This window comes from Pyrgilauda ruficollis, unplaced genomic scaffold (assembly GCF_017590135.1).
Source record: "Pyrgilauda ruficollis isolate IOZ18807 unplaced genomic scaffold, ASM1759013v1 scaffold15, whole genome shotgun sequence".
Taxonomy (NCBI): domain Eukaryota; kingdom Metazoa; phylum Chordata; class Aves; order Passeriformes; family Passeridae; genus Pyrgilauda; species Pyrgilauda ruficollis.
The window spans coordinates 7,308,343-7,325,806 of NW_024513654.1; the positions used below are offsets into that span (position 1 = coordinate 7,308,343).

A 17,464-nucleotide genomic window follows, 5' to 3' on the forward strand; every position below is an offset into this window, starting at 1 on the left:
TGCTTTCTAGATCTCAGACTCCAAGACATTACAGCACATTAGGGCTGGAGAAAAACATGTGGAATCAGCTTGTTCCCTACCCGTTTCCAAAGCTTGAGACATTTGAAAATTTAAAAGGGATAGTGCAAGTGATAATGCAGATTTCATAGCATATTTACATAATCTTTCACAGTTTAACCAGTAGAAAGTTTTCCTTGTATTCCACCTTAATCTTTCTTGTTGCAACTTAATCCCATTGCTTCCTCCTCAACCAAAATGGGGACTTAGGGAAAGGCACTTTATCATATCCCTCTTTTCAGCTTCCCTTCATGCATCTGAAGCCTGCTATTATGCCTACATCTTTTCTTTGTCCTTCTGCAAGGTTTGTCACATTTACGAAGCCTGCATCATATCAGGATGCAAAACAAGTCCTTAGATCTGTTTTAAAGCTATTGAAATGTCAGCAATTATAGTGAGTGAAAATCCCAAAGAGTCTTTTTTTTTTTTACCCATTCTTTAATCACAACTATTCAACAACTTGTGAAATCTGAATTATATCTTTCTTCTATAACAACTGTTACTCATTCCATAGTAATTTAATACCATAACAATATGCAATACCACTATAAATGTATCAGTTATCTGATGACAGTTGTAAATCCACCATTAGTACCAGAGTGGAAAAAAATAATTTTATTTTAACAGAATTTGCCATCCTTGGACAAAGGTCAGAACAGAATTGATCACTAAGAGGTGGACAGTCATTTCTTTGAGAGCTTTCTGAATTACCTCCTCAGAGTATAAACAGAAAGGGCTTAGGAAACTATTGGCATAGTTAGGGAGAAAAGATAAAAGCTTTCCAAGGACTTCAAGGCTTGCTATGCATGTCCTCCTCCTTCCTGAGGGCTAATGGAATCTATATAAAAAAAGGAAGGTTTTCTTGCAAATAATTTTAGTCTGTACCACTAACAGTCAAACTAAGAGCTCAGATTTTACCTATAAGTACATATATCATGACAGCAGGAATCATAATGTGTGCACTGAACACATAAGTACTTTCATCAGGACACTGGAAAAAATTATTTTATGTCGTGAGTGTGCTAGGGAAATGACCTGCAGATTTTGTCCCAGAGCACATGACTTCTCCTCTGCACTGCAGAGATCAAGTACATCCTCTGTCCCCAGCTTTGACTGCTCTCCAATTCAAAGCAAGCTGTGCCCTTGTAACTATAGCAACTTGATCCATGAAGAATATTGCAGTATTACAGAGGTACTTTCAGAGTTATAGTCATCATCTTGTCATGCCTTTAAAAAGTTTTCAACCTGCTTCCTCAATTACTCAGAAGAACTCCAAGGGAAAAACACCATGTGTTCAGGCAGCCATGGAATCAAAGGTTGAGTCTTGGTGGAAAAGGAAAGTTGGTGGGGTCCAGCCAGAAACTGACACAAGATGCAACTCTAAAGATGACTGATTTTTAAGTTCCTTGTGATTCTTTTGTCCTTTGATTGGCTTTTTCATATAATTTCCTGCCTTATTTTCTCCTTATTTCAGTCACATTTAAGCTCAGCTTCTTTGAAGGTTTCCCTTTCTTCGACTCATATTTTTCTCCGCATATTTCTATTTTAATTATGGTTTTAATTTCCAGCCAACTTTATTTTTTTTTCTGCATTACCAATGGCATTAGAAGAATGAAGGAGAAAAGAAACAGAACCATTACTTTTTTTCTTTATGTTTGCACTGTGCCTAATCCTAGCTATGGTTCCAAGATCCTCTTAATTCCCAGTAACATTGATTTGACTTATCTATGGATCACTAGTATTTTTTCCTGCAGAAATCCCTGGCCCACAATTTGGTCACCTCTATCACAGTACTTATGATACTGTAGAAAATCTAACAGTTCACAATTACTACTTTCTTCAAAATATCCTAAGGATGTAAACATTTATTATGCACTCTATACTAAAAATACAACATACCATAGCAGATAAAGCATTGAAATAATTATAATTTTTATTTTTTAAAGCATTCTCTAGTCAACATAGCTCCTGTTAAAATCACGTCTACCAATAAAAATATGCATTTTTACAGACTAGGTTTGAAAAAACAAGTTGTAAAATTTATGATTTTACTGGTCTTATAAATTGATTTCAGCCATTATTGCACCACGCATATTTCACTAAAGGTGATGGAATGCTTATTTGGTTGATAGCTAATGTATCCCTGAAGAATAAAAGCTGTATGAATACATCATTTTGCCATAAAGGTGATACAGACAGCAAAAGAACATTTTGTCAACTTCAAGAGAAAAACTGAACTATTAAGAATTATTTAAAGCATCGTAAAGCCTCAGCAAAATGTTCAATTGTCAATAAAGGTAGACATTAATCTTTCTATCCCCTTGAACACAATTTTTACATATCGTGCTTGAGTGTACCAGATGTGAATCTTTATGCATTGCCTACTGCACATTAGAGTGCTGAGGAACCAACAAACCCTTTAAATGAAGAAATATGCCTTGAGAAGCAAAGGTCTGGTTAAAGAAACATCAGTAATTGAGAAGAAAAAGTCATGGGACAAAACTTTCCAGCACCCTCCTAGATTCAGAGCCAATCTTATTGAGGTTCCATATTGAATATATTCCTCCTTCCGCTACTCAGTTTTAAGGGAAGGAGCTCCTGCAGCCCTACAGCAATATACAAAAACCACTTGTAGTATTTGACTTCATTCTCTCCTTCACTCCAAGAAGAATCCTCCAGTGCAGCAATTTAAAAGCTAAACTTTGAATAGGTCTGAGTGGCTTGCCATCCTCAGCACACCAGGACTTTTTGTTTCATCTTTACATGGATAAGACCTGTTAGTCTGTTAAATGTATAATTCCTCCACTAGCATCACATATTTATACAAATCAGTGTTACCAGACATTCTGGAAGATGCTGAAGTTTATTTATAAGTACCTTCTCACTGCCTCTAACAGGATTGTTCACATGGAATTTAATGACATCTTTCTGAAATAATTGAGGTGTTGCTCCAATGAGGAAGTTTCTTCCTCCTCCTGAGAGAGTAGCAATTGCAAAATAATGACTCTGAATTACTTTCTCTTTAAATATATTAATCTGATTTTGAATCATTAGTTTAGCTGATCAGCTCATCTTACTATAAAATAAACTTTTAACCTTTAAAGAAAAGTTAATTTCACGTTACATTAAATACATTAAATTCACATTACATAAAATGTCATTTTGCTATTTTTCTTTTTCTTTCCAATAGAATAACTTACCTGTACACTGTCCTCCGTTTGTGGGATCCCCGTAGTATCCTGGCATGCAGGTCTCACACTGTTTTCCTGTTGTTAGGTTTCTACACTGATCACAGACGTTGCTGTTGATGCAGGTGCTGTGGCCATTACACTGGCAAGCTGGAATACAACATTTTTAAACCTTCATTAGTAAATTTCTCTTTGGAACAAAATCATCTCTATGTGGCTATGAAATTGTAGTACAATGTGATTCTGAGTTTAGTCCTGACAAATAACCAGCATAAATATATTTGCACTTTGACACAGAACCTCTTCAAAACAGCATTGCAATACAAGATGGATTCACACAAAAACTGCCTGTGTTGTGACATGCAAGTTTTAAGGGGCGTTTTATGAGAAATGGCTTTTTTTTACCATGGAACGATTTAATTAGTCCTTACAGCTTTAAAATGCTGTCTAGGCATTTCAGAAAGCTTTGAAGAGGTAGCAAGTCACTAACTGAGACTCCATGAACACCCCAACACCTACATGCAAACGCGAAGCAGTTGAAAGCCTACTTTGGATGGAGAACATGAACTCATAGCTGAACACAGTGGGGAGAGAGAATTCCAAAACAAATTAACTAAATATTACGTTATTTTTAATTGTCCTGACCCTCATTACCTTTGGCATACAAAGCAATTTTAAGGACATCAGGACCACATCAAACAGCTCCAGTCTGTCCTCACTACACTGGATTTTGGTGAAAGTGAAAAAAAACTGGATTCCTATTGACATAATTTTTTCACATGTGACCTTGAAAGCATAAAATTGCTTTTTGTCCAAAAACACCACTATAAACCACTGATCTTGCAGCAGAGCTCCACTCCAGGGCTTCACATTTTGGGGAAACTCAGAAAGCACTGATCACTCCTGCAGCAAAATCACAATGTGAATCCTGCCAGCGTCATTGACCCTGCTGCCAGGTTTTGAAGGATGACCTCTCTATAGAGTGGAGCTTCAGAGCTCATGGTGCCCAGCAGATTAGTAATCTGTCAATTATAACAGCTTGTCAAATGTCAAACCATGTCAGACCTGTCGATTCCTCAGTGCCAAAGTGGGTGGAAGACTTGGAAGAGGACAGCTATCACAGTAAAACTGTATTTTTTTTTAATTTGGATTTTTAATTTAAATGTCACAGTGATTGGTGTCTTAGCTATGGGAAAAAAGGGATTCTCACTGCATGATTTGAAAGTTTTTAGATCTGTTTTATAATTTAGTAACTTAATATATTTATAGCCATTGCCAGACTTGGCTCATAAACCATTAAAACATCCCAAGTAGACAATCTCTTCTTTCTTCTGTAACTATGCCTAGACAATCTTCCAAACAAGCATTAAACATTTCTGTACCATTAGGTTTTCTCACTATCTAGACTAAATCTCTAGAAATCACAAGCCTTATTCTTCCCAAGAACACTTGAATTTTAGACACCTTTATGGTGTCTCCCTCTTTTGCAGTTTGTAGCCATTCTCAGGAAAATCTACACAAAAGTACCATGAGTGGCAGCTCCATTTTGGGGGTTGTGTACATGTTTTACACCTTAAATTACTTAAAGCAAATGTAAAAAAAAATACAGCCCAATAAATCAAAAGTAAAAACAGAGAGTACATTAAAGAGGCGTTCTGTTAAAGTAAGATTGTCTAATTAAGAGTATATCATTGTGTAGGACAAATGCTTAATACTCATATTCTCTAACTAGTGGGCCATTGATTTATAAATTTTCTATTCTTGCTAATGTTTATTTTGGTATCTCTTAATTTTTGTGTTATACAGGGTGATGAAAGCAACCTTAATTGCAAAGTTTAGTTTTCTGCAAGTCATAATACTATCTGGTCATACATGACAGCTCTGAATTCTTACATTTTGTTGTGTCAAAGTAAATGGAAGAGATTTTAAAACAAATTCAAAAAAACATATACACAATAAGAAGTAATGCAATCAACAACTGACATGACACACCATAGAAAAATTACATTATGTATTTGCTGATTTCCTTAAAAATATGCATCTCATTGGAAAAAGTCAGAAGTGCAAGTTCAATAAATTTCAAAGTTGGTTCAGTGCAATCAAACTGGAGACATCAGTATTAAATAATTTAAAAAGTCATGAAATTAATGAGACACAGTAATGAGTAATTAAATAAGAATTAGGAGTTAAATTTGTAAAAGCTCTTTTTTCTTTAAGTCCTTTTAATGTACATCACTGGCAGCAACAAAGTCATTTTCCTCAAACACAAAAATGTGCTTCAGCTGAATCCTCAGTCAGGCTGCCCTGGAGAGAAGTAATTTTATGTCTAATTTGCTTTGGACCTCTGTGTTGAAATAGCTGATGAAGCTGACAATTGTTGGTAATTATAGTTTTAAGAAAATAATTGAAACCAGGAAAATTTATGAACAGGGTGTCTTCATTACAATCTGGATCTAGTGTAAAGATACTTCATCTAGTTATAAACAAACTAGTTAAAATCTGCTCACACTGCTTTTCAGAGGAGAAATTTAGACTTTAAAGAAAAATTTGGGCTTGCATTCTCCCTAAACCTTTCTTCTCATGAGATGTATGTCAAAGCTATTTTTCTTTTCTTCGTATAGTTTTTTCTTCATATATAATTTGCAATTTTATTTATAACAACAGTTCAGTTAAACTAACAATCCAATGATAATAAAATTGTATTCCTATCAAAATAAATATTATGACAGCTTAATTGAAGCCTATTAATTTCAAAGTGACCAATCACAAAAATAAACATTTTCTATACTGCCTGATTAATAGTAATCTTGAAGTTTTGAACAAACAGAAAATGAGAAGGAATTTAAAATTTTTATCATCAGCACAATTGCCCAGAGGTGCTATAAGGAGGATGGATATGGACTGCAAGGAAAAATAAGTTTATGCCTGAATGACCATGAATGGTTCAGCCAACTATTCATCACTGTGGCAGAATAATCTCCAAATTGCATGGTATAAACTATAAATAGTTTCATCCTAACTGTAAACTGTTCAGTAGGCTTACATAGATTTAGTAGAATTCTATCTTGTTTCAAGTACATCAAATGATTGTTGTGCTAAGAATAAACTGTGTTAGTATAATCCACTACAGAAAATATTCTATGAAAATGAAAACAAAAATCTTAAGAACAAAACCTCCAGCCTAACCAGATCAAAAAGAAATTTCACTTCAATTGAAGTTTTAATTCTATGACTTCTGTACTGTTTGTCCCTTAAACTCATAAAGCTAGGGAATGTTAAACTGAAGAGGAACTTTAGTAAATGCTTTATAAGAACATACAATGAACACAGAATTTTATCCATCAAGAACAAATGTTAAACACAGCTCTTTAGACAAGCAATATATTCACCTATTACAATTTCACTAGTGGCATAATTTATGCATTCCAGTGAAGGGTTAACAATCCTTCAATATCAATATATAGACTGAGAAATTAAATTTCTATACAACAACAGAATGTCATTCTATTGTTTCCAGAAACGTACTAGAAGCTTCTTTGCTCAGGAAGTAGTATTAGATTATGTGGAAGATTTCTTCGGTTTTAACTGAAAATATGCAACAGTGCTCACTGGGGTTTATATTTTATTTCATTTTTCTAAGACTTTAAAAAAACCCTCACTCTATATATATATGCATACACAACAGAGAGAATAAACTGAAGAAAAAAGCAGACAAGAAGGCAAACACAGCTGCATGTACCCATAAAATTATTGATCCTACAGAAGCTCGAGCTTCCAAAATTATCAGAACATTTCCTGAAAAAATAACTTCAGCACAGTTACAGTATTTATTCTTTAAAAAAAAAAAAAAAAAAAAAAAAAAAAAAAAAGCCAAAAAAAATCACCACAAAGTTTTCAAACTGTCTTTTAAACTGCATTATTGTAAATGACTTCTGGAGGGCTGTCAAAGTCCCTAGTGTGCTTTTCATTTGCCTGCAGTCCTCCACAGCTGCTTCCACACTCTGCTGTCAGGGTTGGAGGATTTCCACACAGGAGGCTGCACCAGCACAGCTTTCACTGTCTTACAGCACCTGATATCTTCCTTACTTTTCCAATGAACTCAAAAATTAAAATACTGCAATCAGACTGGTGTGGCTTAAATTGAGACTACAGAGATTCTCTTTAAGGCTACACAAGCACATATTCTGTTCACTCTAAGTGTCTAAAAGGTCAGCTGGAAGCACAGCTCAGGTTTTGGCAGCCCCCATTCTGACAGTCAGCCAGACTTGGCAAGAGCAGGAGGGAATTTTGTGGCCATCAGTCTTCCCCTATGGATAATTTTTCCCCCGTTCCACTCCTAGATGGATACAGAAGCCAGAAGAAAGGAAGAGCTGAAGAAAATTCACATTGATTTCTAAATGTGGAGGGATAGGGCGGGAGAAAGGTGAAAACTTATTTACAAATAAACGGCAATTTTGGCTAAACTACTTGCACTGCATTTCACAAGTCAACCTACACTTGTTTTCAGTACACAAACAAACTCTATATTTAGGAAATCTTTTGTAAAAAACAAGTTTTTCATGAAAATGCTATTTGCATTACTCAGAACAATCACGTAATTTTGGTGTGCTTAAACTCTTATTTCATACATAAGAAAGAATGGAAGCAAACCTTACCTGGACACTGGATAAAAGACCACTCATAATTTCTTTCTTTTGGGCAAAGAGTGGCATCAAGCACCATTTCATTGGAGTGGACACTGACAGGTTTCATTGGGCCTCTGGAGGAGCCTTCCAAGCACTGTCCTTTGCCAGTGTTACTGGGATCGTTGCACCATCCACACCCTGGCTGCTCCAAACACTGTCCACAGGTCCTCAGCCCAGAGCAGTTTTGAGCTTTAGTACATGGAATACAATATTAATGTATTGTTTTTTAAATAGATTGCTTGGATTTTACAATAGAAAATGGAGAATTAATTTTTCCTCGTGCAAATTTTAAAAAAAAATCGGTTATACTAGTAAGAATATCTCAGTATTCATGAAAAGCTGGACATTCTTAAAGATCACAAAACATGCAGCAGGTGTTTGTTATATCACAGTGCAACAACAAAAACTTCAAATCAACAAATAAAATTAAGCAGAACAAGAATATTGTACACCTTCATTACACACAGAAGAAAATATATTTTCTTTCCTTACTAGTAGTATATAATGCATTTATTACTAATTTTACTGAGATAAACAGCCCTTCCAAAGGGAAAACTAGAGTTCAATGCAAGGTCAATAAACCAAGTAAGATTGATAATATTTATAAATAGAAAAAAAAACAGGATCATTTCAAACCAAAATTCAAACTAAAAATTATTTTGGGCACAAAGTATCCCAGGATGTCACCTGAGTATTCACCTACAGATATTACTTAGTCTCCTTACATACAGCTTTTGAAACAAGCTAGCAAACTACACATCTCAAGCAACAAGTCATAATTCAGACCCATTCAAATTAACTGTATCTTAAGGTTCTCATCAGTTAGTCAGGTTTCATTTTTAAAATTGCATTCTAAAATCCAAATATCCCTTTAGACCTTTTATCCTCTATTCTTTAAAATTATTAAACGGTCTTCCTCATATTTTAAATCTGTTTAGAACCAAATAAAATTCTTATTCTGAAGTTACTGTCATTTTTTATTAATAAGAAATTAATATTTTAGTAACTTCAAGAACACCATTAAAGTTCCCAAGCTTCTTTAAGCTTTTTCTGACACGTATTAATTTTTTTAATTACTGTTGTAACACTGGATCAAATTAACATCAGACTCATTCAAACATTGATCACTATGGGTTGCTGTCTCTCTTCACAATAACTTTATAGCCTTTCAAAATTAAATTTTAAAAGCACACATGAAGGTAAGCTCCTGCTGTGAAGCCAAAATTATCCAAGTTTCTTTTTAAAAAAAGAAAGTAATTTAAAGATTCCCAGAGTTATTTTGAAGGACACTCAAATGGTTTCTACATTTCTCAATTTGGCTCAGCTGCAGCCAGAACACTGCATCCAAATAATGCTCAGAGCTACCTGGGCTCCTCTGGTCCACAAAAGGAATACTAAACAGAATGATTTCATTGCTAACCAAATTAACTGGGAGCAGAATAAAGCTAGCTCCTCTGCCTTCAGCAACTATTAAAATTGTTTTAAAGTTATGAAAGCTGTAAAAAGAAAAAATACTGCACAGTCTAAAGATACCTGCAGATATCAGGAAAACAGGCAGTGAAGAGTCTGAGAGAATCTCAAAAGGATTTTAACAGCACATGAAAGCTGAAGCAAGAGCTCTTCAATAGACTTGGAAGAATTCAAACAGGAGAAAATGTTTCAAGTTTCCCAAATATGGAAAATAGCAGGGATGGGAAAAGGACAACTTTGTTGTTGCAAATTGTCAAACGTGAAAAATCAGTTTTAAACCATCGGAGCTGAAGTTGAATGATACAAATTTGGGCTTTTGAATACATTAGAAGATCAGCAGAAAAATAAAGACCATCATTCTGCACGGGCTGGCTTGCCCTTTCAGAGATGTGCTCTAAACAATCCAAATAAATCTCATGCTGCTATTTATACTCATGCTGCTATTTATAAAGCCCTGAAGTATCAGCTGCACTATCTTTACAGAGGCTAAAGCAGAACCAAAAGTGAAAATCCTCAGCTATTATCTGTAGTGGCATTCAACTGAAAAACTGAAGAGAGCTGAGAAGCAATTGTTGATGGAAGAAGAGGATATTCAAGCAGCAATTTTGTTTTCTTTGAAATTCTAGAGGTGGTCCAAGATTGTTCAACTGTCAGCTATTCAATCAAAAATCATAATGGATGGAAGATGTAGGAAAGAGTGGAAATGCAAGTTTTTGGCAAGTAGGCATTAAAATGACAATATGTCACCAATAAAACAGCATTCCTCATTTTTAATTCCAAGTTGTGAAAATAAATGTGAAGTTCTCAGTTGGGTTTTTTTTTTTAATATATTTTAAATCATACATGCTTGTCTGAATTTTTTTTTCATTCAGAGCAAAACATCCATAAGCTCAGAAATTAGTCATTCAAAATAAAAATAAAATTTTAAAAACAAGGAGGATTTTTTAAAGGTATAGTTCCAGTTGGTTCTTCAAGTAGAAACACTATCCCTTGATAGCGGAATCCACTTAATAATTCATTACTTCAGCAGCAATAATGATATATTTACCTAATAAAATTTTCAAGTCATTTTAGACTAACATAATATCTGAACCATGCTTCATTTGAACACGCATTTTCTTGTTTAAATGCAAAATATCTGATGCTATAAAAGTCTGGGAAAACTGCTTACAGCCACAGAATCTTGGTTTTTTTCTAATTTGTTGAATATAAAGTACATTTTCATATAAAATTACCTTTATATAATGTTGAACTGGTATAGAGCAAATCCCTTTTGCCTTATTTAATATAAAATTTTACAGACCTGACAAAAATGACAATCAAATTAAAAACAATTTCTTATGTTCCCAAACAAATTGAATCAGCATGATGTGCAAACACTACACAAAGAGAAAAACTGAACTGAAAGTTCAGGCTGACATAATATCTGCTAGTTCAAAAACATAAGCACCATTTATGTGGGATTCTGTCAATTTTATCTCCAGATTTTCAATCTATTTAAGTTCTGCCACAACTTGCTATCAATATTTTATAAGTTAAAAAATTGATTCCTATACAGGAGATGAAGAAAGGTTCTGTGAATTGTTACAAGAGAGAAACCCTTATGTAACTACAGAATTATTATTCCAAACATATTGACAAGAGATTAAACATTCCTATTACCTGTCACATTGAATCTGGGCACTAGAACCTGGATTAATACCTGAAATTTACTAACTTAACCAAAAAATTTACCAGAAAACTCAACATGGTCCTGGTTCATTATATTCTATGATTATTAAAGGTGAAGAAGGAATCTCAATTACAGGAATATGGGCTCTTGGCCAATTTAGCCTGAAGGAGAAGCTTTCCTATACCTTATTTCCCTTTAACACAGTTATGTAGTGGCCTGGTACATACAGCCCTTTTTCTCTCCTAAGATAAGAATACATCAATGGTTTATTTTAAAGACACATCAAGGACTTCTTTTACTTAATATTTTTCTGAGTTTTAGGTGAAAGCAAGTAACTGCCTTTTGGGGTTTTGATCTTTGATCTTTGGGGTTTTTAAATTTGGATCCATAACCTGTCAAATAGAACCATAATCTAATTATGATCCTGAAACCAAGTTGCTTGTCATTGTCAAGATCATTAATCCTGTCACAAGATATCCACAAATAAAAGATCCCAAAGGCTTTGATAATAAAAGACCCTTAGGGAGAGAGAAAGAAAATCAGCAGTAACCAGAAAAATTCTCTCAGAGTAGAGCAATAAGGAGAGTCCAAAAGTACACTTCAGAAATCTTGAAAAATTCTAAGAACCAGTCTTCTGAACAGTGATGACTGAGGAATTGTTCTAAATAAACCTCAACTAAGACAGGAATCTAAGGCACGAGGCAGCTCACTCCAACACCTGCATCAATTATGGCACCAATAAACCCCGGAATGCTGGAACTGCAAGGGGCTGACTCCGGTCACTCCAGCTTGGGAAGGAGCAGCTGTACCTGACACACTGAAAGGGTCTTGGAGGAGATTGCTCATTCTCCCAGAGACACTGCATCAAGCTCTGATGAAATGTGCTTCCAAAGGGGACATCCAGGGAGTAACCAGGCTTCTTGACAAGGTAAGAAATCACTTGCTTCTTGTTCCCAAAGGATGAAATGGGCAACCTTGAACATTAACGCACCTGACCCAGTCTGATCACACATGACAGAAGTTTTCTGTACCTCCACCTGCCTGATGGCCTAATAGAATTCCTTCTACTTGCATAGAGAGGACAAACAATCTGCAAGAGTTAATTATTAGGGATCAAGGGTTAATAATCCCTATCTGCAAGGGAGAAGAATCTAAGGAAGACCAAGATCATTTGTTTTTCATTTGTGTTACAATATTCTCAAGACTACTACTATCCTTATTAAAATTTGTTTTTATCTTTGCATGTTAGGATAATGGCATTGCCTGAATCTGAAAAACAAGTAAATCAGAACATTTAAACCTTTAAAAATTCAGCACACTTCTTAATAACTTGATATTGTGTAAGTCTTAAGTTCTACATATTGGTTATCTAATTTTAACAGTATCTTGCTCCAGCTCATGGATGTTGTTTGTCACACTGACTCTGGTCATATAAACAATCATGGAAATTTTTCTTTATCTGAAAGGAATAAATACTTTTCACAGTTTCAAAAGACCAAATATATTTCATCATCAAAGTATTTCCAGCATTTTACCTGTATCTAAGAAATGCATACTCAGCACTGACTTCTCATGTTAGCAGCTATATAAGGTGATTCACTTGAAATTTTTTTTTATCTCTAGAGAATGTACTGAATCCCTCCAGCCATTTTGAGTGAAAAATAAATCTAACAATACATTTAGTAAGATGAACATTCAGTAAGATACTCACGGGAGCAGGTGGCAGTTTGCCACTCCAGACACTGTCCATATGGGAAGGAGATGATGTAGGCATTGGAGTCCACGCATCGTTTGGTGCTGCTGCACCACATGCATTCCATGCCATTGCTCGTGCAGTTGGAACAGGTTGTCCTCAGGGAGCAGGGCTTTTTGCAGGGCCTGGCATTCTGGTTGGGACTGACTGGAAAAGGATCACAAATATTTTAACATTTTGAACACAAGTTCAATCTACTTTTTCTTTCACCATTTGTTCCATTGGAAAAATCCCTGTTGAAGTGGTTGCTTCCTAAACTAGCTAAAAATATATTTGGTCCAAATTTACGTTTCTGTATATAAATAAAATAATATTTTATTTATTTGATTTATATTTAAAATCAAAATTTAATATGCAAAACTGAAATTTAATAATAACTGCAAAAATTTAATATGCAAAACATACGACAGCTCACAGAGTCCATTTTAGTGGATGTTTACTGTGACAGTCACTTGACTACAAGTTAACTTTACAAACAAACCTAAAAGACAGAAACCTAAATTTTGGATTTGTCCTTCTTTTACAACTTTAAGACATTCAGTAATGTTCAGCATAATTCAGAAAGAACACATCAGCATTGCTGAATATCTCCATATTTGGTTACAGCTACTGTTACCATTGACTATTTCTGATTTAGAGGCAAACTATAAAATTTCTGGTGTAATGCAAAAGGCCACGTGAACTAATTCTCAAATAAATATTTGCTGCTTTAGGAATATTAATAGATTACAGCTATTTCAAAAAAAAAATTAAAAAAATATTTTTGTAATTATTTAATCCAAATTGTCCCCAAATCCCTCTTAGGCAAACTAAACCCCAAAGAGCTTGTTATTCACCACACCATCAGTTCCTGGGAGTAAGAGGCTTCTTACCAACAGGTTTTTCACACACAAGGCCATCTGCCATGGCAGTGCAGGGATTTGCCTTCAGCCCTGCCACCTCTGCTCTCTCCAGGTAGGCACAGAAGCCAGAGTCATTGGGCTCTCCGGGGAGCCACTGCAGGGTGGTGTTCGTGAAAGGGGACATGTCATCCCAGCCCCAGTAGGAGATGTTGATCTTGCGCAAACCCACCCAGGGGGAAATCTTCTGTGGATGAAAATGAAACAAAAGAAAGAGAACCATTTAAAATGCTTTTTGTCTTGATAAAACATTTAAAAAAAAATAGTTCAACAGCAACAACTTCACATTTTCAAAATTCACCATGCTCCTATCTCACTTTATCATCTCATCAATCACTGTCCACACAGTTTTTATCGTAATTGTTCTACCTTCCTGAACATCCCCAAAGACCCCAACAAAAACTCCACTCCTTATATGGCGTATTTCTCTTCTACTAAAAACCTGCATTCTATTCAATGACAATTCTGATTTCTATTATTGGTCATAATGAAACAGTTTGGTTTTTTCCCAGTGGCTACTGTACGATTATTAATTCCTAGGCCACTGTGGATAATGAAATACACATATGTTAACAGCAATTCAGAGAAAATCAAATTTCAGGAAAAAGCAGGATCAATATTCCATCCTCTAAAGTCCATAGTGCTGATACTGATCAACTTCAGGCAATTCAGAGATAAAAATGGCACATTTACATTTCCAATGCTGTTAAATACACATTGGATATACTTTCATTATTGATTTATAAGTTATAAAACATACTCTAGAAAAAACTAAAACCACACATTTTTAAAACATATTTAGGATATATCAGTAAAACTATATCACAAATTCTACTGATTTTTATAATTTCATCTTTACACACTTAGCAAGCGAAAAAGCAGATTTTAAGGAAAAAAGGCATTTGCTTGTTCCAGGATAAATCTACATGCATTACTTGCCACCATTGGTGTAAAAAATCTCAAGACATCCAAAGCAAACACATTTCCACACGTAATTTCTGTACAGGCAGTTTTCATTAAGCCCAGTTTAAACACACAGAAGAGAGATACAGAGATAACTGGGCTGTGACAGGTACATGATGGAGGTGGATTCCAGAATACCAAACCCAGCTGCCTGCCCAGGCAGAGGATACACATTGTCAGCTCCAAAGCAGAGATATTGATCTGATTGTGAATTAGATTCACAACTGATTTACAAGGTAAGTAAAGGTAATTTACAAGGTAAGTAAAACACTATAATACATCTAAAGGGAACCTGCCACTGTTAAAGTGCTATGTATTCCACAAGTGAACCAAGAGTTACTGCCATTCTCTATCACTGATCTTTCACCTTTGATCTCATGTTTCCTCTGGCCACTCAGGTTTAACCCATGGCTGAAAAGAAAATCTTTCAGTACTCTTAATTCTACACACAATCAGAACATTCCTTCTTTTTTCCCCTGTCTTGTTAGAGCAAATTGAAATATGAAGGATTATTCATTTTGTTTCAAAAATACCAGTGCTAAATACCTTTTAAAAGAATCAGTAGATAGATAGTTGGTATTCCTGACCTCCCTAATATGTACTCCCTATGCTCTCATCTCTTTCTGTACTCTCAGTTAAGATCAAGACCAAACAAAAATTCCTTGACCTACTAACACTTAGGGACATGAAAACAATCTTAAATAAACCAGAAAATTACTAAGAAATGTTTCATTCCATAAGCAGTGATGTGTTCTGGGAGACTCTTGAAAAGCAAGAAGAACATTCAGCAAATTTACCATTGTCCACTTTGTGTCTTACTCCTGTATTTACTTCCTAACTCCATTGCTACCCCAGGTGACCAACATTCCAGGTGTCTGTGAGAACTCACATGTCCCGGACACCAGAAAGAACATGATGCAAGCAGTAAAAGTGGAACTTGGGCATCTGGAAAATGGTAGATAACACATCTGTTGTCTTATTTGTTGTTTAGTTGCCTAGATTCCTGTTTCTCTATGTGGTCCACATGGACCAGAAGACCTTAGATACCTACACATATATCTACACAGGTCCCTGTAGATGCTGAGTGTGCACACCAAGCACATATGAAATAATGTCAAGGGCTTAGGTAGGATAAACTGCTGACAAACACACACATAAACCAACCCTACATGGCTACTTTGGGATTGAAGGATTCCAGCCAAGAGAATCTTTAACATATTACTGACTGTTTCAATTGCACTGCCAAATAATTTGGCTTCAGCATCAGCACATAAAAAAAACAGGGATCATATTCCAGCTATGGTGAAAAAGTACGTGAGCCAGTAATGAAAACTGACAGTGCAGCAGTGATATTTGGAAATAAATTCTTCCATTTGAGTAGGAGACTGTCTTGGAACCCCCTCTAATGGTGACAAAGTCCCAGGGAGACTCATGAAAGCCAAAGGAGCCATAGGAGATATAAGCAGCATCCCTGAAACGAAAGACTTCATGCAAAAGCAACACATATCCCAGTCATAATCATTCTTAATAGCTGGCCTATCTGGACAGCTTACAGTCATGATGTCAGGCATCTCAAATTCCATATGTACCTCTCTGGCTCTCTGCTAGGATAAACCATCAAAACACAGACCCAAATGCTGATGAGCACGTTATCAAATGCACACCATGGAAGCTGTGACCTTGCAGGCCCACTCAGGCCATGCTGTTAGGATGCCAAGCACAGATTATCCAAGCAAGGCCTCCCAAATGTTCCAATGATGTGCTTAACATGCATATTCAATTATGTGGCATCAGTTTCATCATGTGGTGGGCCACAGGTGAAGAGTGTTGGCAACAGTAGAGAGTGTGTGTGGATATCATCAAAGTTTATCACCAAAAATGACTGCTGCTGCACTGCATGGAAGCCAACAGGAAAAATCAAATCACTAGAGCATTCAGGAAGTTCTATATATAATGGAAATACCTGCAGCCACCAAGGCTCTGTGGCTAGCAAACTAATCTCTTTAAAAAAAAAAAAAAGTCATAAATCTAGTATAAATTATCTCTCAAACTGATGAAAGGTTTAGTCAGAATAGCTGGGAATCTCAAAGTACTTGAAGTAACCAAGGGACTACAAATATGTCGACTGAAAACGCCAATCCAGTTTCTTCTTCAGGCTTAAGAAATAATGGGAATTGGCCACAACAGCAATCTATAAAAAACTGATCACTAATAGCTTAAAAAATATGCTCTTCTCTTATTGTAAATCAGACAGTTTTAATTTGTTTTTAAGGAACTATGTTAGAAAGGAAAATTGTGTAGCCTTATCTAGAAAGCTGATCGTTTATGTTAAATTCACTGTTTACTCAGAGAATTTAAATCAGATTAAGTTGCTTTCAGATCTAAAGTGAAAGGGATAATTTCTACTGACGACACATTTTTTCAGGTACTACTGCTGAATCAGCACTAAACTAATGAGGGCTGAATAATTTGCAGATGAGTGAAGTGAGCAAGATTACCTTTACTGAATAGCCAACTACCACTGAGGCTCAAAAATCTCCCCTGTTCCTAAATTATGCAAATTACTGAGGAAGTGTATATCTCTTTCAAAAAATTATCTGCACCTTTATTTAAATTCCTTTTATTTTGGATCTCAAATTGCTCTGAAAGTGCATAATACACTAACATCTCATTTTCTATTATGTGCACCACAACACCTTATAAACAAAATTCAACAAACTTCTCAGGAATTGTTTCAACTCCTTGATTTGTTGCTCCAGGATGAAATACACAATTAA

The 17,464-nt window shown here is 35.3% G+C and overlaps 1 protein-coding gene across 4 annotated transcripts in view; it reads right to left on the reverse strand.

The window, feature by feature from the left end:
- The window catches only part of ATRNL1 (attractin like 1), a 433,970-nt gene that overhangs the window by 316,287 nt on the left and 100,219 nt on the right, over positions 1 to 17,464 (reverse strand). For 3 of the 4 annotated variants that reach the window (XM_041461315.1, XM_041461313.1, XM_041461316.1), the window contains exons 16-19: positions 13,698 to 13,911; positions 12,784 to 12,972; positions 7,901 to 8,119; positions 3,258 to 3,395 (exon numbers count right to left, since the gene is read on the reverse strand). In XM_041461315.1, coding sequence (XP_041317249.1) covers positions 3,258 to 3,395; positions 7,901 to 8,119; positions 12,784 to 12,972; positions 13,698 to 13,911 — 760 coding nt within the window. The remainder of the gene's footprint in view (positions 1 to 3,257; positions 3,396 to 7,900; positions 8,120 to 12,783; positions 12,973 to 13,697; positions 13,912 to 17,464) is intronic. The other variant, XM_041461314.1, reaches the window with a different exon arrangement.